This window comes from Antechinus flavipes, chromosome 1 (genome assembly GCF_016432865.1).
Source record: "Antechinus flavipes isolate AdamAnt ecotype Samford, QLD, Australia chromosome 1, AdamAnt_v2, whole genome shotgun sequence".
Classification (NCBI taxonomy): Eukaryota; Metazoa; Chordata; class Mammalia; order Dasyuromorphia; family Dasyuridae; genus Antechinus; species Antechinus flavipes.
In genome coordinates, this window is record NC_067398.1 from 669966870 (window position 1) to 669987976 (window position 21107).

The window sequence follows — 21107 nt, forward strand, 5'->3', positions numbered from 1 at the left end:
GATTCTCAAACCTTTGTTCTCAGTATCTTCATGTTGTTAAAAAAACTATCGAGGATCTGTTCAAAGAGTTTTTGTTCACCTGGGTTATATTTATAGCTATTTACTATATTAGAAATAAAAATAATTTTGATTTTGTAGACCCTCTGAAAGGGTTTCAGAGACCCCAACAATTCTTTGGACTACACTTTGAGGACCACTGTTCTAAAGGATCTAAATGTATAGTCAAGAAACAAATAGGTTTGCCTCTCCTGTCGAATCAGTATTATATCTCAGTACCATACTTCTCCCTAATCATTTATCTGGCATGCATCTGGCCAATCTAATATGGTAAGGAACTTCAGAAGAGAAGTTTTATAAATACTATGGTGATATCTTCCTTTATCACCTGGTCTTTCAGGAGGATAGATCAAGATGAAAGTTACAGAATAGTAAAAGTGAACCCCTGCCTGCTTATTGTTGGAATACAGCTGATTATGTTTCTGTTATAAAGGAAGTCGATTGAAGCTTTAGTTTAAGTTTAGTTAATCTTGATATTGGCATGAAAACCACAAAATGATGTGGGAGAAATCTAATTCTTCGTTCCCCCACCATAATTTAGAAGAAATTACTTTGGATCTGTTTGTTTTCCACTCCCAGCTTTTTCTGCTTGTCAAAGCCAACAGTAAAGGGTACTTTAATTATTAAATAAACTCCATGAGGGTTGAGAAGAGCATATATTGTATTCTTATTTGTTTTCTCTACAGTAGAGCCCTGCACACAATAGACATCAATAAATGTTGGTTGAAATGAATCGTTTACTTCATATGTTATATAAAATGTCCAGCAGGTGGCAAGAAGGCTCAAGGAGCCGAGCTTCTGCATGCTTCAGCTAGAGTGATGTTTCTGCCTATGAGTTGGGAGCCAGAAAGATGGGAATTCTTGAGTTATCAAACAACATTATGATAATGTCAGCTTCAAAAGATCTATGAGCTCAACCTCTTTGGATTCTCCCTCCACCCTTTCACATCTTTGTAGACAATTCCTGAATCACTCATCTGGTGATGCACCTCTTTGAACAAATCAATCAGTCAACTATTGAAGCATTTATTAAGCATCTTCTGTGGACCATAGAAGCCCCTAGCACATAGGTTTAGAAAATAAGTATCAAGGTTCTTATCTTTAAGGAGCTTCTATTCTGCCAGTGTAAAGCAGAGCTGTCCGTTTGGAAGGAAGCAGAGTGTAAGGGGAAAAGCTTCGGTTTTGGAGTTGGAGGAGCCATAGGTCTTTAATTTTGGCTCTGCAATACCCAACTTGTTTGACTTTGGGGACATCCTTTATCCCCCCCCCGGGCTTCAGGTTTCTCGTCCATAAAATGACCTCCTAAGGTCCCTTCTACTTCTAAATCCATTTGAGGGAGACATGCTGTTCCCAGAATTTTATTACAGGACAGATTCAAAATGAAATACACAGTGATTAGGGAGAGGACTCCAAGTTGGGAAAACCAGAACAGCTTCTTGGAAGATACAGAAGGTAGTATTTATCCTGAACCTTGATAGTGCAAGAGGCCTAGGTACTTGAGGTGGGATTATGGAATGTCGGGTACAGCTAGAGTTTGTCTTTGGGTTTGTCTCTTGGGCTTTTCTGATTTATAGGCCTTGCCAGTGCTTGTGCTCCCCTGACATAGCCTTCAAAAACTCTCTGGGCCTCAGGAAAGTACGAGAATGGGACCAGTGGAAGAGCTGTGGAAGTAGCTTAGGTTTCTAGTGATCCTCCCAAGAGCCCTGTGAAATTGGTAAGAAAGCTCCTTGATAGATGGTGATACTGGATCTTTTAAGAGGTTAAATTATCTGCCCAGGATCTTATAGGGTGATCTTGGCTGAACCAGATCCCGGTTCTCCTGACTCCTTGCCCAGGGCCCTTTCACTACAAAATGCTGCCTTTTCTAATTGCTGGGGTGCCTCATAAGAACAGGAGGAGCAGCACTTTGGGGGTTGAGAAGGGAAGAGACTAGGACAGCATATTTTGGGGTTCTTTTTTTTTTCACCTCAGACTTACAACTTAATGGTTTTTTCCCCCATTTCCAGGCATGCTTGAATATGAACCATCCAAGAGATTTTCAATACAGCAGATACGGCAGCACAAGTGAGTGTTCCTACAAATTTGAGCTTTCTCCCAGGCTCCTCTGTTCGGTAATTGACCATGAACCTGTAGAAGTCCTTCAGTCAGCTCTCTTTCTCTTAATAGTACCTTCAGATGAGATATATATGCCATTCCCACTCTTATCCTGTGTTCTCCTTCCCATTTTTTTATTTTATCTATTTATATGAGACTTTCTACTGGGTATTTTAAATTTCTAACCAGAAAATGTCAAATGGAATGATGATAGTTGACATCTGTATGGTGCTTGATGTTTTTAAAAAGTACTTTACAAAATACATAATCCACATCTCCTTTCATCCTTATATCAGCCTTGTAAAGGAGCTAACATAAGTAGTCATCCAGTTTTACTCATGTGGAGACACTTAGGGTGGGGGTGGGGATCTAAAATGGCTTGCCCCAGGTGGTACAAGGTAGACCTTGGTACTTGAACCCAGGTCATAATTCCATATACTGTTAGGAAATGCAGAACATTCAGCATTAAGTAGACATAGAAGAGAGGTAGCTTTTAGCTTGACCTAATAAAAAAATTTTCCTAACAAGGGGAGCAGATCCAGAGGGAAATGGTTTGATCCAGGACATAGTGAATTCTCAATCATGAAAGAGTTTCAAGTGAAAGCAAATAAGCACCACTATTTGTTAGGGGTGTTTGGAGAAGATACTTTTAGAAGGGGCTTCCCCTTCCATATCTTTAGACTTGGGGAATGTGAAATGTCTTGAGTTGGGAAAGGAATCAAATACCCAGGTCAGAAGAATCCCTTGTGATCACCTCAATAGCCCCCAGAGTTGACAGGAAAGGCCCCAGACTGAGAGAAGCTCTGTAGGTCATCCTAGGTATAATTCACACAGCTAATTTATAGCCTAGCTGAGAATGAAGTCCAGTGAAATACAAATACTTTTTCTACATGTTTTGGATATGGATCATGCTAAGTGGAGGCAGCTATGAGACAGAAAATAAGGCCTGCAGATTTAATGTCACCAGGTGTTTTGATTTGTCTGTGTCTCCCATTCCTTTTTTAGTGATCACGAAGAAAAGAGAGTTTTAATTTCAAAACCAATCACAACTAAAACCGGAGAGGACTGTTTAAGGAGGAAGGAAAACTTATGCCAAGCAGATGTGTCAATTGCTCTCTTTAGTGTGAGGTCAATTGAAATAAATAGAAAGGTAGAGAGAAGTAGACTGGAGTAGAATTTTTTACAGATCCCTCTACTCCTGACTCAATATTTTTCTGTACTTATTCCTATCCTACTTGTCCAGCTGTTTCTTAGCTTTTTTAATTGGATCCCCATCCATAGTCTACTCCTGACCTTAGATGTTTCCTAAATTCTCCTAGAATATCTTTTTCGTCTGTCTCTTGGGTTTCTCATCAGCACTAGGGGTTTTTTAAATTTTTTTTGCAAATGACTTCAGGATTTATACAATTAACCCTAATCATGAGCTCCTTTTTTCTACTTGGGTATTTCATTAGCAAGTCAATTTCAGCATCTCCCCATTGTTTCTTTCCTCAAAGGATAATGACAAAATACCTGGCCCTTCTCCAGAGGTCCCTGTCTCTCTTGTGGCCAGCACCATCCTTCTGGTCAGCCAGGCTCACAACTTAGGAATGAATCCTCCATACCTCTTACCTTTCTCTCCCCCAAATCAAAAATGTTGCTAAGGCAGTCTGTTGTACTCATACACTGTCTCTCCTGCCTCTTTTCTTCGTTTGAATGGTCATTGTACTAGTTCAGACCCTCAATGCTTTTTTTGTTGTTGTTTTTGCAAGTTATCAAAATGGCTGCTAATTTGTTTCTTTGCTTCCAAGTTCTCTTCTCTCCAATCCGTTTTCCATAAAGCTTCTCATATTGTAGTCTTTCTGAAGCCTAAGTTATCACCCAGTCACTCTCTTCTTCAGAAATCTTCACTTACTGCCTAGCTCCTCTACCCAGGCTGGCATCTGAAGCCTTTCATCACCTGGCTTCAGTCTGCCTTTCTATTCGTTTTTCCCTCTTTCACGAACAGAGGCAGGCCAATTGGTTATGGGTCGGCCTTACCTTCTCACTTCACGCCTCAGGGCCTTGGCTTGCATCCCTCTTCGCTACCTCTTGGAATCCCAGCTTCCTTCAGAGCCTCCTCCTTCTGCCTGGGATGCCCTCCCTCTTCATCTCCCCCTGCTTCTTTTCCTAACTTCCTTTAAGTTTCACCTTCTTCAAGGAAGCCTTTTCCAGCCTCTCCTAATTCCTAGTGCCTTTCCACTATTAATGGTTTCCTCTTTATTCTCTAGATAGTTTGCTTGTATAGTCATTTGCTTGTCTCCCCCATTAGACTGGCCTCCTATGGGACAGTGACTGTTTTTTTGCTTTTCTTTGAATCCCCAGCACTTAGCTCCATGCCTGGCACAGAATAGGTGCTTGATAAATGCTCATTCACTTACTGGCCCTGTAGAGGCTCAGCTTACATGCTGCCATCTTCTGTGGCAAGCTCTGACCGTCCCTACTGCCTCAAGGTCATTTTGCATTTCTTTATCTATAAATCATGTATGTTCCCATGTAGAATGAAAGCTTTTTGTGTTTCTGACACCCAGTATCGTGCTTTCTTCATTTAAGGTGCTTAATTAATGTTTGTCAAATTGAAATTCAGGCTTGGATTCGTTAGTTGGTAGGTTTAAATGGATCTTAAAGATCATCCAGATTCTTGTCAGATAGCCAGGAATTATTTTTTTATTACTTTGATAACTATATTTCAGTATAATTGGTGTCCCTTTATAATCTTTTTTATTTTATGCATTTCAAAACAATATTCTGAGAAAGGGGTCCATAGGCTTTACTAGATTGCTGAAAAGATCCATAATGCAAAAAAAGTGAAGAAGCCTCCATGTAACCCTTTCATTTTATAGTTAAGGAAATCAACACCAGTATTTATTAAATACCTACTATGGCCCAGGCACTACTAGATGCTGGGGATAGAAGTATAAGAATGAATCTCTATTTTCATGGAACCTACATTTTAATAGGGAAGACAACAAGCACATATATATAACAAGTACATATAACATGAACATTAAAAAAAAAAAAAGATAACACATTTTTACAATGTAGTCAAACACCTGGTAGGTTAGACATCAGCACCAGCAGCTGGGAGTGTGGGGTAAAAGAAAGAGCTCATGCAAATGATACTAGGGTTGCTTCTTAAAGAAGAGAGGGCGTTTGTGAGGTAGGTTTGGGAGGCAGTGAATTTCCAGCATTTTAGCTAGGATAAAAGCAGAGGTGGGAGAAGATGGCATACTGTGAGGGAGGAGTAGAGCTGAGGCCGGATCCACCGAATCCCTGACTGCTGGAGAGGAAATAATACCCACCGAAGCTGCAGAGACTAACCAGAGCCTTGAGGGGAGGAAGCAGGAGAGAATTTGAAAGCTAAACAGAAAGAGTTTCTCTTTGATTCTAGAGGTCAGAGGAAGCCCCTAGAGATGAGTGAGATGGAGAGAACACTGGTCAGACCCAGCTTTAAGGAAAAGGAAGGCCTGGAGAGGTTCAATGCCCTGCCTGTGGTCTTCTAGGCTGCAGAACCTGGGGTGGAAATCAGGCCTGATGACTCCTGCTCTTAGAAATTAGTTTCTGTGAGCTGCTGTGCCTCAAAGCAAGGTTTCTTTTCATGATCCTCCTTCTTGTAAAAGCATGGAGACACATTTAATTAGTCCAGTCCAGGTGTGACAAATGGAAAGAACTTATTGTTGGATCTGCACCCCAAAGCTGCTTCAAACAGCCTGCTAGAACTGCCTGATTTTGTGTTTGGCTAGCACAGGGGCCTTCCCAACATGTGAGGCACAAAGTAGGCAATAACTTCAGAAGAGTTATGGAGAACTTAATTTCTGAGTCAACATTTTGGTTGCCCTGGAACAGCAGGAAGCAGGTAAGGTCGTGGACTTACATAGGATGGAAAGCCCTACTATGGAAATTAGGTAAGCCACTGGTCTGTAACTTAGCCAGGCTCCATTTGGGGGGAAAAGGCTCTCTAGAGGTTTGAGTGTTACCTTGAGGAATTTAACCTCATAATCTCTTTGAAAGTCATCCCTCCTGGCACTCATGTCCTATTGACCCTGCCTGTTCTCTTTCCCTTTTTTTGGTCTGGCTTCAGTTGTAAATAAGTTACATGATTTCAGAGTGTGTTACCATTATAACCACTGGCTTTGGTCTAGCACCAGAGTATTGTCTTTTTCGAAGATGTCTTCCCCGTGTTACTCATCCCATTTTCTTTTGCTTTTTGTACTCCAGTAGGCCCAGCGACAGTCTCCAGGGAAGCAGGAACAGCCTGCTGAGGGCTGATAGGGTGTGGGCAAGTCAGTGCAATAATCTAGAAGGGGATTAGATTTGGAGTCTCAGAATCTGGATTCAAAGCCTCACTCTGTCATGTACTAGCTAAACTAGTCACTTCATTTCTTTGCAGCTCATTTCTTCTTATATAAAATAAAGAGTTTAGACTGAGTGATCCCAAAGTCTTTTTTAAGCTCTTCTGTGAAACCAGTGAACAAAGAAAACAAGTATTTACTACCTCTCCCCTTTCCTTCCCTTTTCTTTTCTCTATCAAAATAAGGAGATCATTTTAAATCATGATACAAAGCTAAAAAGAATCTCAGGGGTCATCTAGTCTTAACACCTGAGGAAACTCAGAGAAGCAGCAAGAAGGAGGTGAACTTGAACAAAAACCCAAGTCTTCTGATCCCAATTGTAGTATTCTTGGTGCTACAGTGTTCTGGCAGCTTTCAGAAAAGGAGTCATCTGGCTTCTGCTTGAAGGCTTCCAAGGATGGGGAGCTCACTCCCCTTTCAGGTAGCCTTTTTCTTTATTGTAGGCTTAAAATTGTTTTTCTATATATTGAGCTGAAATCTGACTTCTTGTAACAAATGCTCCATTGAGACTGAGCAGGATGAGTTTAATCCCTTCCATGTGGCATCTCTTCCCATTCTTGAAGACAGTGCTTATGACACTCCTTCCCTACTTCCATTCCTTCTCTTCAGGCTAAACATCCTCACTTTTTTCACCTGATCTAGGTTTGTATGACACAAGTTGCAGACTTCTTGTAGAACATCACTCGGGCTCACTGAGTTTGGAGAGATAAGGAATGGATCTGGCAAGGGCGGGGAAGGGGGTTGAAATGATCCAATTCAAATTTTCAAATATTAATTTATTATCCAGATTGTTTATCAGGAGGAAAAAAAAGTCTATAAATTTGATTTTAGCATCTCTTCTCCTGCTTGATGGCAAAAAAAAAGGGGAAAAAATTGCATCAACATTTCCCAGCCAGGGCCCCAGAGACTATCGGGAGCTAGAGCTTTCAGGAGAGTGCAAACAGAAATGTTGGCCCCAGGGAGTGGAAACCTCATATGTTTGGAAAGACAGGATCTCTTTCCTCTTCATTGGGCACAGCTGCTTCAATAAGAGAGGCTGCTTTTCCTACAGAACATCTCCTTATGAGGCTGAGATACCAGGAAAGCGGTCTGTACCTTCTGGACTGGCAGGAATGGGCTTCAGGGAACTTCTCTTCCCCAACCCCCCACCCCACCCCCAGTCTCATGACTGATTTGGCCTTTACAAATGACAAAGGTCTACGTTGGCCCAGCCCCCCCTTCACTAAGCTCTCCTCTGTTCTCTTGTGTATCAGTTCACAAGGAGGGATGTGAGACCCTGACATTTGTCCTGGAAGCAGGCTGAGCTTTGCCTTACATCAGATGCCAATCTTTGACCCTCTCCTTGATCACAGTCCCCAGATCCTCTGCTGCCTCTTTATGCTTTTTTTTGATTGGCAGCTTTGGAGAGTAAAATCCCCCTGAGAGGCTAAGATAAGCTGGTTGGCAGATACAGAGCAAGCATTGGCCAGCTTGCTCCTTTTAAGGAAAAGGTAAATCTACCCATGATCCTACTTTGAGTGATCACTTGAAAGCCCTCCCTCTATAGCTTTCAGTGTGTTTTGATTAGGAAATCTTAAGTTGATCTAAAACAATGCTGCTCTAGCCCTCAAAGCATCAGTTAATGGTTTTATTTGAAATGGACTACTTGATGGCTGGTTTTCATTTAGCAAATAAAATTAAAATCCTTTTTTTTAAGAATTCACCAGCACCAGAAGGCCCATATAAATTTCCTATCTAATCTACCTTCCAGTCATGAGCTGTTTAGCCTCCTGCCATCTCCTAACTTTGCAACAGCCTAAACTGGACCTTACATCCTGGAAATATTCTGACCTCCCTGAGAAGACATGCCTCTTTGGGATCTCCCGCTGAGAAGAAGGTGGCTGAGAAATGGGGTATGACTCCTACAGCAGGGACAGCCAGCCCCTCGGCCCTCTGGGGCTTTGTTAGCCAAAAGGCAGCTGCTACATCGGGCTAACTTTGCTTCCATAACTCTCCTAGAGCACTTGAAAGAAAATTGAAAGTGATGAGGGTGAGACTGGATCCACCATCAATCCCAGTTTCCAAGACAACGGTCTTGCCTTTGTCTCCTTCATTTTCTCAGTCACCGGCAGGCACAATTGTTCTGCTTGCTCACTGAGGGAGCTGGAGGAGGGGCTGACCCAGTGGTCCTGAGGCTCCTGGTTGTAATTGTTGGGCTCTAAATCTTAAAAAGACTTTGTCAGCTCAGGCCCCACTTACACAATAGGCAAGGCTGGGGCTCACCTGAAACCCAAGGTGCACGCTTCCCCCTCCCCAGCAATTGTTTTCTGCTTGACTGTGAGCACACACCAGGTGTTCTCGGAGCAAATTGTACATCTGTCGAGGAGCCTGACCCTCAGCTCCTCAGTCCTTCAATAAGAAAGGAAGTGTAATGACCTATGAGGTCACTTTAGTTCCAGATCTATCATCTTTGCCCATTTCCTTTTGTCTCTTAGATCTGATTTCCCTAGTTTGGTCCAAAGGTTGAGGAGAGGGTTTAAGGGGGAGGTAGGAAGGAGGGAGACAGAGATTCTTGAATACCTGACCTTTTAACCTTCTCACATCCTATGCCCATTGGTAATTGAATTCTGTCTATGACCTTGGGGTAGATCCTGCTGAAAGAGCAGCTGGAAAGCAGTTGCTGAAGTTTTGATGAGGGAGGATTTATCTCCTAACAGCTGTGGCTGGGGTGGGGGTGGCAAAGGTTAAGGGGCGGGGTTGAACTGTGTAGCCTTTGTTTAATGTTAATATAATCTAGTGAGTCAGAGGCTGTACTCTGGAAAGCTATGAAGAAAGCAGGTGAAGGGAGGAGGAGAGTGGTAAAATAGTGTCAATTCTGAGTGATTTAGCTTGACACTGAAGACAAGATCTTAGGTGGCTCAGTGAGGGTTATTTATGAGGGGTACAGGCTTGCATACAGCTAAAGATCTGCTTTCTGTAAGATTGCCAGATTAATGGTCCTTCCCCTCCTTAGAAGTAACAAGGAACCCAAACACTGTAGCTGCTTCTCTAGTGACTCTTTGCTATAAAGGAGGAGCAAGTGTGACTTAAAAGGAATAAAGTTCTGATGTTAAAAAGAATTAAGGTTTTGAGTTGAAATTGTATGAGCTGCCAGATGAAAAGTGCTCATTAAATGCTGATTTCTCTTGCCATTCCTGCCTTCCTGGTAGGATTTCATTTCTCTTCACCTGGAAGGTTTTTCAATTCCTGTGACTCTTTGAACAAAGGTACCCCATGGTTTTGTTGAACCACTAGCCTGACTGGTGCCTTTTCATTTAATTGACTTTGTGAAGTGGTAACAGTTCCTGGGCTTGTTGTAGCACCTTCCCACCCACCTCTGTGGTCCCTTTCTCTGTTTCTGCTGTGACTGAAGGGTTAATTTTAGGTAAAAATCACTTTATTTAATACTTTATGGATAGTATAGTAGGAAATAGATTTAATCAAGAGACATGGGATTCTGGTCTTTCAACTAAATATGTGGATGTCATTTTCCAATCTGAGCTTCACTTTGTCCTCCTTTAAAGTAAGGCACTCGGTGAGGCAAGAATCCTCCCAGTTCTGCCATTCTGTGTTCTAATGGACCTCTAATGTGCTGTGACTGTGCTTTAAGGGAGATTCTATCGATGGTGTTCTGGAATTTATTCCTAATACATAGTTGCCACTACATCTTCCTGCCAGGCCTAGTAATAGGTTAGGGTTGGAAGGTAAAGAGAGCTCCCTTTCCTGTATAATATGAATCTACCTTTTTCAAGAGTGAGACTCATTCAAGTGTTCCTTGACACCTCTCCCTCTTTCTTTTTTTCTCCCCTCTCCATTCTCCCTCACCTGCTCAGGTCTTTTGACATCACTCTTCAATTATGTCTAAAATTTGTGTGCACAATTTAGCATTGCACAATTGAAAACTTGAAGACAGGAGATTATGATTTTGTTATCATGTGGGTCCAAATTCTTTTAATAAGATAAATTCAGGCTTTGGGGCAGAAAATTGCCTTCTGGAGACTGATGCAAAAAATCCTCTTCCCTCCCCAACCCTTTAAATTATCCTGGTAGAGAGGGTATGGCTTGACTATAAACTTTGGAATCTGGCTGACCTGATGGAAATCACATAAAGGCACTATTCCAGAGCTTAGCTTTCCTATGGAACCACTAAAAGTCTGTGTCTAGTCTCCAAGAAGCTAATGGCCCTTGGAGGCAAAAAATAAACTTCTTGAAATAACCACCCTGTACTGTTCAGAGGCTGCTTTCCATTGAGAACTGGCAGTGGGAAACTGGTAAATTTTTCTAACTGGTCACTTTCTTCTGATTCATTTGAGTGAATGCTAATAGATTGTCTCCATTTTGAATGAATCAAGGGCCTGGTTTCTATGGTACCTGTCACCATGGTATCCAGCAAGGTACTATGGTATCTAGGTGAGCTGATAAAGATAAGCTTGTTAAGCAGAAAGACAAATACAGAAGGAAACAGGCAGTGCTCTCTTTCTCCTCTCCAAGGGCCTGACTGGGATATTAGAGGATGATGGGGAGGGAAGGAAGTCTGACTTGTTTGGAGAGGACTCCCTGAGGATAGCTCTAGGGGATGCAAGCTCTATTTTCTCCTACATCCTAAGATCTCAGGAAGCTCTTTCCTGACAGAGTCCACAGCTTGCTTTAGGTCATTGGCACTTGAGCCAACCCGCAGCTTCCCAGTAAATAAACTACAGATGCCAGGTGTTTGAATCTCCTCTTTTAGTCTTGAGAACATCCCTCCTACTGGCCTCTTTGTAGTTAATTAAATCCCCCTCTCGGTCAGTTCCATCTTCATTAACATAAATACATATGGAAATATTTGAGCTCTCCCAGAAGAGGACATGAATGAATGGTTTCAGCAGCCCAGATGGCTCTGTACAGGCTGATGATTAACTGGCCTGCTTAAATCAGACAGGAGGATAAGCCAGAGAAATGGGGTCAGCTCCCATATCTTAGGATCCTTGCCCTTTGCTAGTTCCCTGGCTAATCCCCTGGGAGTCTCTTTCCATTGGGCCCCTCCACTGCTGTGAGCTTCACTCACTATTTCTTGGGGGGAGGAAGGGAGCTACAAGCAGTTTTTAAAAGGGAAAAAAAAATCCTGTTTTTCCTCTTTTTAGGACTTCAGGGGTGGGGAATTAATTATACAAATAATATTGAGATTCCTTTTTTCAGAGAACTTTGAACATTTATGAAGTCAGTACTTTAAAGATTGTCCCCCATTTTGTTGGGTTGGGGTAGTAATGGTTGTTTTACAGTCTTATCCCACTTTTTTCATTATCCCTTTTGTGATTTTCTTAGCAAAGATATTGCATTTCCTTTTCCAGCTCATTTTACAGATGAAGAAACTGAGGCAGAGTGAAATGCCTTGCCTAGTGTCACATGTAACTAGTATGTGTCTGAAGCTGTATTGGAACTCAGGAAGACTCATCTTCCTGATTGCAGGCCCAGCACTCTTACCTACTGCACCACCTAGCTATTGCCTGGATAAGTCCAACATAAATTTCTGTTGGATAACCTCCACTGGGCACACCCTCTACAAGACAATCCTTGATATGCCCCTAACTCACTCACTACTCCACCACCACAATTATACCAAACTGTATCACCCCTTCTAAAATTTCCCATCCTCTTAGATAAGAATCTGGCCTCATATTTTCCTGAAGAAAGCGAGACCATTTGACAAGAGATCTCCTATTCCACTGATCCTCATTTCACTGACCTACCTAGAAGCATTCTGCCATTATCTCTTCCCTGTTTCTTCAAGGAAAGTCCTTCTGTATGCACAGCTGATTCTTTCTCTCCAACAGACATCCCCTTCTGTCATCCTCACCATGACTAATCTTTAATCTCTCCCTGTCTGTTGGCTTCCCTAATACCTGTAAATCTGATTATGTCTACCTTATTCCCAAGAAACAAAGATGCTTACTTGCTCCATTGCCTCTAGCTATTGCCTCATAGCTCTCCTTCCTTTCGTGGCTAAAGTCCTTCAGAAGATCATCTAAAGCTGGTGGCTCTCCTTCCTTTCATTTTCTTCTTAATAGTTTAGTCTGTTGGGGATGAGGGGGGAGGAAGGGAGGGGAATAGTCGGAACAGAAGTGAGTGCAAGAGATAATGTTGTAAAAAAAATTACCCAGGCATAGGTTCTGTCAATAAAAAGTTATAATTATGAAAAAGAAAAAAGAAAAAGAAAAAAAAAGTTTAGTCTGCCTTCTGACTTCATCCAACTGAAATTGCTCTCCCCAAAGTTAACAACAGTCTCTTAGTTGCCGACCTGCTTTACTCATCCTACAGCTTTTGACATTGTCGGCCATGCCCTTCTCCTTAGTGCGCTGTTCTCTCTGTTTTCCTGAGATACTCCTGAGCTCTCTGACCTCTCCTGCCCATCTCTTGCTGGGTCTTCCTCCGGCGAAAGCCATGCCCACTAGTCAGAGGAGTCCCTCTAGGTTCTGAGCCCTCTTCTCTTTTCCTTCTGCTGTTGCACTTAGGGGCAGCTAGGTGGTGCTACAGTGGATAGAGCACTAATCCTGGAGCAATAAAGACCCACTTTCTTGAGTTCAAATCTGGCTTCAGGCACTTGCTAGCTGTGTGACTTTGAACAAGTCAACTTAACCCTCTTTACCTCATTTTCTTCATCTGTAAAATTAGTTGCAAGGGAAATGGCAAAACTGCTTTGGTATCTTTGCCAAGAAATCCTTACATGAGATCACAAGAGAGTCAGCAATTGAAAATGATTAAACAGCTGTTTCATTTGGTAATATCATCAGCCCTCAAGGAATCAGTTATCATCTTTCTAAAGATCTCATCCAGCCATAACATCTCTGATCACCTCCAATCTTACTTTTTAAATGCCTTTAAACATTCAATATCCTGCAGACATCTTAAACTCAACATTTCCAAACTGGAATTCATTATCTTTCCCCAAAAATCCTCTTTTCAATCTTCCCAGTTACTGTCAAGGTATCACCACCATCTTCCCAGTCCTCCAAGCTCACATTCTAGGGGACATCCTCAGCTCTACGCTCTCATACCCTTCGCCCCTCAATCTCTCCCATACCAGTATCCAATCTCTTGTCAAGACTTATTGCTTTTTATCTTTATAATATTTACCTCATATGCTCTTATCTTCTCCTTTGACACTGACATAAACCCAACCCAGACCTTTATCAACTTGTTCCTGAAATATTGTAATAGTCTACTGGTTGATCTGCCTGCCACAAGATTCTTCTCTTCAAGTCCATTTTCCACTCATCTGGCAATGTGATCTTCTAAAAATGGAAGATCTGGTTGTCTCTTTCTGATCCAAAACAAAAACCTTTCTTCCCCTTCTCTTTACTCTCCTCCCCTCCTCTCTTCACTCATCTTTACTCTCCTCCACTTTTCTCTCTCCTCTTTCTAAACTCCATATCCTTCCTTATCATCGTCAGAATGAAATATGAAATCCTCTATATGGTCTTCACTTTCTCTCTTTTCCCCCTATCCCCCAAATCTTCTTATACTGTATACTCTCCCCTACTCCCATATTTTACTGCCCAGTGACATGGGCCTTCTTGCTGTAATTTGAAAAAAACACTATGTGTTCTCTGGACATTTTTGCCCCTCATCTGGACTTCCTTCCCTCCTATATTCAACTCTTGGCTTCGCTGGTTTCCTTGAAATAACAGCCAAACAGCCAAAATCTTACCTTCTACATGAAACCTTTCCTAATCCCTCTTACTTTTGTTGCCGTCTCTCCATTGATTAGGTCTAATTTATCTAGTACATATCTTTTTTAGACATAATTATTTGGACATGGAATCTTCCATTCAATTGTTACATCCTTTGAGAATGGAGACTGTCTTTTCTATTCCTAGTACTTACCACTGTGCCTGGCACATAGTAGATGGTTAATAAATGTTTATTAAGTGAATACCCAGTCAGAATGCTAATTAAGGTAGAAGTTGGTTTAGATGAACTCTGAAATTCCTTACAGCTCTGAAATTCTCATTTTTGACTTTCAATTCTTGACATTATTTCATCTTGCAACCCTTAACATATCACTCTGTACAATCTATTTTCCTTCCCTGAAAAGTAATTGTTCTGGACAGGCAGATAGGACATATTGTCGTATTATTCTCATTTTATAGATTTAAGGGAACAGAACAATCTACCCAAAGTTCCACAGCAATCAGTGGCAGACCCTAGTAAGGGAAACTTGGCTCTCCAACTCACAGTTCAGTGTTTTTTGAACATTTTCAACAATTCTAAGACTCCTAAAGTTAGACCCTACATGCTGGAGCTTGTGCTTCAAACCCCTTTTGCACCAGTAGCTAAACCTAGAGGAAGAGATAGAACAAACATTGGATGTTGTAAAGAGATGCTCCTCTTTGGCCTCTGGGACTAAGGTGATTGAAGACCATCTGACTCTTGATAAGATGAAAACCCATATTGTTCATATTCTTGGCTGGACAGATGGGAAATCAGAATCCCATAACATATGATGTATTAAAGAGTAGTGAAACTCTAGGGAAATCTGGGAGGAGAGAAGACAAAGGCTAAAATAGTTAGCATTATTCAGCCAAGTGTAATTGTGCAGGAGAAAAAAATACTTCTCTTAATGGACAAACATCACTCTACTCAGAGGCTCAGTTAAAATCGGAAAATTACAACAACTCTAATTTCTGTAGTGCTTCTTTTATAGTGATCTTTCACAAAGATCTTGTAAGGTAGGTAGTACATGTGTTATTAGTCATGCCTTACACACTAAATACTTCAACTTTATAGAGGGTTATTGACGCTGATTCTCTTGTTACTGTTCTACAGTGTCCATCTTAAAGATGTAAACAAAGATATGGTGACTTGGTGGGAACCTCATATTCTGTCCTGGTTTGTCAGTCAATCAGTAAGCATTTATTAAGCTTATTAGCTATATGCTAAGTGCTGGGGAAATAAAAAGAGGCAAAAGACAGTCTCTTCTAAGGAGAAGACCACAAGCAAACAAATATGTGTGAAGAAGCGAAGTCCAGAATAAATAGAAGAAAATTAACATAGAGAAAAGACTAGAATTAAAAGGGACTAGAAAAGACTTCATGTAAAAGATGGGATTTTAGTTGTCACTCAGAGGAAGCCAGGAAAGCCAAGGAGTAGTGATGAGGAGAGAGAGCATTCCCAGGTGTGGCGACAGCCAGAAAAAATCCTTTTGGCTGAGAAATGTAGTGTCTTATACATTGAAGAGAAGGAGGTCTGTGTCACTGGATCAAAGAATACATAGCAGAGAAAAACATGTTTTACACCTTTTTACACACTTTTTTTCTTTCTTTTTTTAATTAAAGGTTTTTATTTTCAAAACATATGCATGGATAATTTTTCAACATTGACCCTTGCAAGACCTTGTATTCCAAATTTTCTCCCTTTCCCCCCATTCCCTTCCCCAAATGGCAAGCAATCCAATATATATACTAAATATGTTTACACACTTTTTAAGACTGAAAAGAATAAGAAAGGCCTAAGTTATAAAGGGCTTTGAATGCTGAAGAGAATTTTGCATTTGATCCTGAAGAACCATTGGAGTTTATTGAATAAGGGACTGACAAGATTAGATCTGCACTTTAGAGAAAACCATTTTGGTGGGTGAATAGACTAGAGTAGAGAGAGACTTGAGGCAAGCCAACTCATCAGCAAGCTATTGCAATATTCCAGGCCTCAAGTGATGGAGAGCCTGGATCAGGGTGGTTACAACATCAAGAGAGAAGAAGGAGCATATTAGAGAAAAGTGAAATCTCTGAGGCCTAGGTTCAGATGTAGTGCATGAGAGAGGGGAGTATAGAAGTCCTCAAGCTTATGGGAGCATGATGTTACCCTCTATAGCCATAGGGAAGGGGCTAAGGGAAAATAATGATTTTAGTTTTGGACATACTGAATTAAAGATTTCCACTGGACATCCAGTTTGAGATATCTGAAAGGCATGTGGAGATCAACAGAATTGGGGGCAGGCTAAGGTAGATTTGAAAATGGTCAGCATAGAGAGGGTAATTAACTCATCTTTTCAACTGCTGGCTTAGTCCTACCTCTCATATCTCAGTCTTATAAGTATCCACTGGAATGGACAAAAAAACCACAAGTATACATTAGAATATTTAAAAAAAAAAAAAAAAAAAGATGTAGTTTTGGGAGTGGGACCTGTGATTTCACTGGTATACGAAATTCCCTATCAATGCATATTGGCACCAGCTCTGCAACTTATACTTTTGCAGTGTTGCTTTGGGCATTCACTGTAATAATAACTCTCATTTCTAGAAAGCTTTTAGGTTTACAAAGGGCTTTCTACACAACAACCCTATGAAATAAATTGTACCAGTATTTGTTCTTTATTATTGATGAAACTACTAAATTTCTTTTTTTTTTTTTTGAAACTACTAAATTTCTAAGAGCATTTACTCACATAGCCAGGAAGTATTGGTACTGGGACTTTGTCCCTCGTCTCCTGTTGGCTCATATCCTTTGTGCCTCATCCTAGGGGGACCTGATGCTAGTTTTCTGTCTTACCAAGATTCAGATGCTCTGTACAAGACTTTTGAAGTAAAGTCCTTCATTCACTGAACCCTTCTCTTCTATTGAATTCCATTTTGCTCCAGTGGGGCTCACTACAAATTAAGGTATCTTACATTTGTAGCTGGAAGGATTCTTAGAGATCTAGTTAACATCTTCCATATACATTCCCCTCTATTCCAGGCTCCCTGTCACCCATCTGAAGATGAAGAACTTAGGGCCTACAAGATTCATTGATTCTTACAGGGTTTCATAGCTAAGCCCTTCTGATCTAGAACTTTAAAAACTCAGGAAACAGAAACCCTGATTGCTCGTTACTGTCCTAGGTGTGCTACAGTGGTCTCTCCCCTCTGCCTGATCATTCATCACAATCAGTAGAGTAGACAGTTGATGCTCATACCACAGGGAGTCAGGAGCATAAAATGTACTTGATTTATTTGTTCTGATTGTCAGGAAGGGCTTAGAGAACTTGGGCTTTTCAGTTTTCATACATCAAGCTGCTGAGGAAGAAAGGAAGGCATTCCTGAAAAGTCTTTGGATCAGAAAGCAAGCTTGGTACAAGAAGATAGTATATTTCAAAATAAGTTCCTTTTTCTTTTTTCTTTCTTTTTTTAAGGGGAACTGGAAGGATTATTTATTTAGAATTTGAGAGGAGAGAATTTTCAAATGATAAATAAAACCAAAGTGGTTTTATTTCCAGGTTACTAAAACACAAAATTATAATAGTAATATTAGCTTACTTTTACATAGTCAACTTATGTTTAAAAGTATTTTATGCTCACAATTTAATGTCCCTTTCACAACTGTCCTGTGGGCTACATTGGCAGTTACTAAGAGATAGTGTGGCTTAATGTGCAAAGAGGTGGCCTCGAAATAAGAAATATTTGATTTCAAGTTCAGTTTCTTACAAAGACTTAACTATAGGACTATGGGAAAGTGAATCATCCATCAATGCCCCATTTAAAATTCTGAGATTAAAATTAACCAGCTCCTTTTTCAAATCATGCAGAAATTGTCTACACCAGCAACTCTAGATGTGGCATCAAATATTAAATGGGAATAATAGTCACCTCCTCAGTTTGACCCAGAATTGACCATTTCTTGGTCTCTTGCAGCTGGTTTCGCAAGAAACATCCCCAGGCAGAAGCCCTGGTCCCCATTCCTCCCAGCCCAGAAACTAAGGACAGGTGGCGAAGTATGACAGTGGTGCCTTATCTGGAGGATCTGCATGGCTATAATGAGGAAGAGGACGATGACCTCTTTGACATTGAGGACGACATCATCTACACTCAGGATTTCACAGTACCAGGTAAGCTGGGAACTGGGAAGAAGGCTTAAAAATAGTTCCAGGAAGAGCACAGGCAGGATTTTAGAATGAAAATGGGCTGTAGCAGAAAGAACACCTGATCTGTAGTCAGACACCTGACTGAATCCCAGCCCTCACTGCTGCTTTCCAGCTTGTGTGATTTGTTCGGGGCAAGACATGGAACATCTCTCTGTATTTGTTTCCTTTTTTTTATAAAATTGGAGTAATAAGTGTGCTCTTCCTAGCCAGGCTCTTGTAAGGCACAAATGAGATAGAAAGAGATTTATAAACAGTAAACACAATATAAATATCCCAAACTATTCATTATTAGTAATAATCATAATATTTAAGGGTCTTTCCTTTTAACTGGTATAATAGGGAACCACCCTTCTGTTTTTGCAGTTGCTTAGGATAAGAACAACCCTTCTGATTAGTAGCTGGCAGATTGTGTAGTCTCGAGGCCCTCGGTCAATCACATTGACTTTCGTGTTCTAAGATTCCTATAACAGCTAATGAAGTCAGAGAAGACCTTTATCCAAGAAGAATTTGCCGGGCATTGCTGACTCCTAAGAGACCTTGTTCAATACACTTCATTCCTCATCCAGTTTTGCCAGCTTGGCTTGGGAGCATGAAGCCAAGTTTGCCTTCACTGTGCAAAGAACAAGTCTGTGGAGGTTGGGGGAAAGGCACTCCTCCCCACCAGTTAATGAAGAATTGTTAGTTATCTTTTGAGTCATCTTGGTGATTTTCTGTTTGGCTTTTAGTCAAGTCCTACCTTAGTTTCTGAGGAATTTCCTCTTGACATTTTCTCACCACTTTTCATAAAAACACATGCACATACATACATGCACGCAAACAAAGTTTCTCCTTTCCCCATTTGAATTTTCTTTGATAGGCACATTGTTGGGTTATGGAGGAAAGGAAAATAAATTAATATTTCAGAAGAATTGCTAACTTTATTAATACCCCAGAATTGATCATTCGTGGGTCACCAACCTTATTCTTCCCTCCCGCCTTGTCACCTGCCTGTCTCAGTAATGAAGAATGAAGAATTATTTGCAGCTGTAGAGAAACTGTACTGAGGGTTTCTTCTGGGAATTACCAGACCCAGATGTCGTTTCTAAACAAATAGAGGCCACACTGTGAATCTCTAGATGCTTCCCTTCCAGGAAACTCCTGTGACCTAAAGAAGGGGAGAGAGAGGGGTCACTCACATTGAACATTTCCTGGATATTGGAGATATATCAATTGGGACTCATTTTTGGTACTTGGAAGGGTGATAGACAAATGACTGGTGTCTGAGTCCTTCTGATGCCTTCCTGTTTAGTATGGGGATGATATTGTATTTTAAGATGTAAATCAGAAGACCTAGATTCAAGAGACCTTTTATTTTATCAATGATGAAATGAGCCCCAGAAAAGTTAAGTGACTTAGCTGGGGCCTTTCAGTCAGTTTCATGGGTAAAATTTGAACTTAGGATTTTTAACTCCTTCCATTCCCTTTTCACAAAGTGGTTATTCACAGAGTACTTAACAAACCTTAGAGGAGCAGTAGCTATGTTTGCTATCACTTCAGGGATCTGTAATTGTTATCTGCAAGGTTGTCTTTCTGCCACTGCAGACCATACAAATGAAGCTAATGGCCTTCAAGAACTTCTGGGGTCAAAGAATTCAGCACCTTCTGACCAATGTATGGCCACGAACCTATCTGACTTTTTGGAACAGTCATATCATCCTTTCCTGGGCTAGACTCAGAGCCTTGTCTGTCTTCTGCCAAAGTTTGTACCTTACCAACTTGGCTTAAAACTACCTAGACCCACTTCATAGATATTAGTAATATAGTAACATTTCAGGTATCTCTTATTTCTCAGAGAGAATCTGTGTATTACTGTGTATTACCAACATGGACTCTAACCCTCTACAACTTAGGAATGCATTTTTGAGAGCTGTAGTCAAAAAACCCCCTACAGCCAACCTGTTGATATGCTTCTGTCTTTAGGCATCAATCAGAATAATAGTGCCCTGAATTTCTTAGAGGCTTAGCTAAAGTCGTCCTCTGATATTTCACAGCAGTATGGAGGTGAGTCCTCGAAGAATGAATTCTTGAAGAATGCATAAGCTCTCTCAGGTGTGACCCATTTTGAAGCTGGTAACAGACTGTGCTGTTCATTTGAGGAATAGCCTGGATGACTTTGGGAGGAGTTTCAAGAAGACTGGCTGCCCTCCTCAAGGAGGGCTAGACATAGGAATTCGTAGAATTATCTCCCTTGAGGCATTGAGGTGTTGGTCTCAGCCAATCCTGATGAAATATGCTAAGGTTCTTTTGAAGTGGGGTTTTTTCCCCCCCTCTCTTTCTCTCTCTTTGTTTTTTGTTTTGTTTTGTTTTTGTTGTTGCTGAGGCGATTGGGGTTAAGTGACTTGTTCAGGGTCACACAGATAGGAAGTGCTAAGTTTCTGAGGCTAGATTTGAATTCATTCCTCCTGACTTCAGGGCTAGATTTGAATTCATTCCTCCTGACTTCAGGGCTGTTGCTCACTGCACCACCTAGCTGCCTCTTGAAGTATTCTTAAGATTTCTGTTAGACTTCAATCTTGCTCTGCAGCAACTCAGTTCTTTTCTTTCCACTTGCTTTCAGAATAGCTGGCAGAGTATAATCTGGCATGCCTGAGTAAGACCTCCGGCCTTCAGGGATGGGGTGCTAACATACTTTTAATTAAACTTGAAGACTAGAA

The 21107-nt window shown here is 41.0% G+C and overlaps 1 protein-coding gene across 4 annotated transcripts in view; it reads left to right on the top strand.

Annotated features, from left to right (window-relative positions):
- STK11 (serine/threonine kinase 11) overlaps window positions 1–21107 on the top strand; it is a 165681-nt gene that overhangs the window by 106649 nt on the left and 37925 nt on the right. For 2 of the 4 annotated variants that reach the window (XM_051972163.1, XM_051972162.1), the window contains exons 7-8: window positions 2064–2121; window positions 18185–18378. In XM_051972163.1, coding sequence (XP_051828123.1) covers window positions 2064–2121; window positions 18185–18378 — 252 coding nt within the window. Of the gene's footprint in view, window positions 1–2063; window positions 2122–18184; window positions 18379–18777; window positions 19323–21107 lie in introns of those variants that run through there. The other 2 variants (XM_051972165.1, XM_051972166.1) reach the window with 2 other exon arrangements.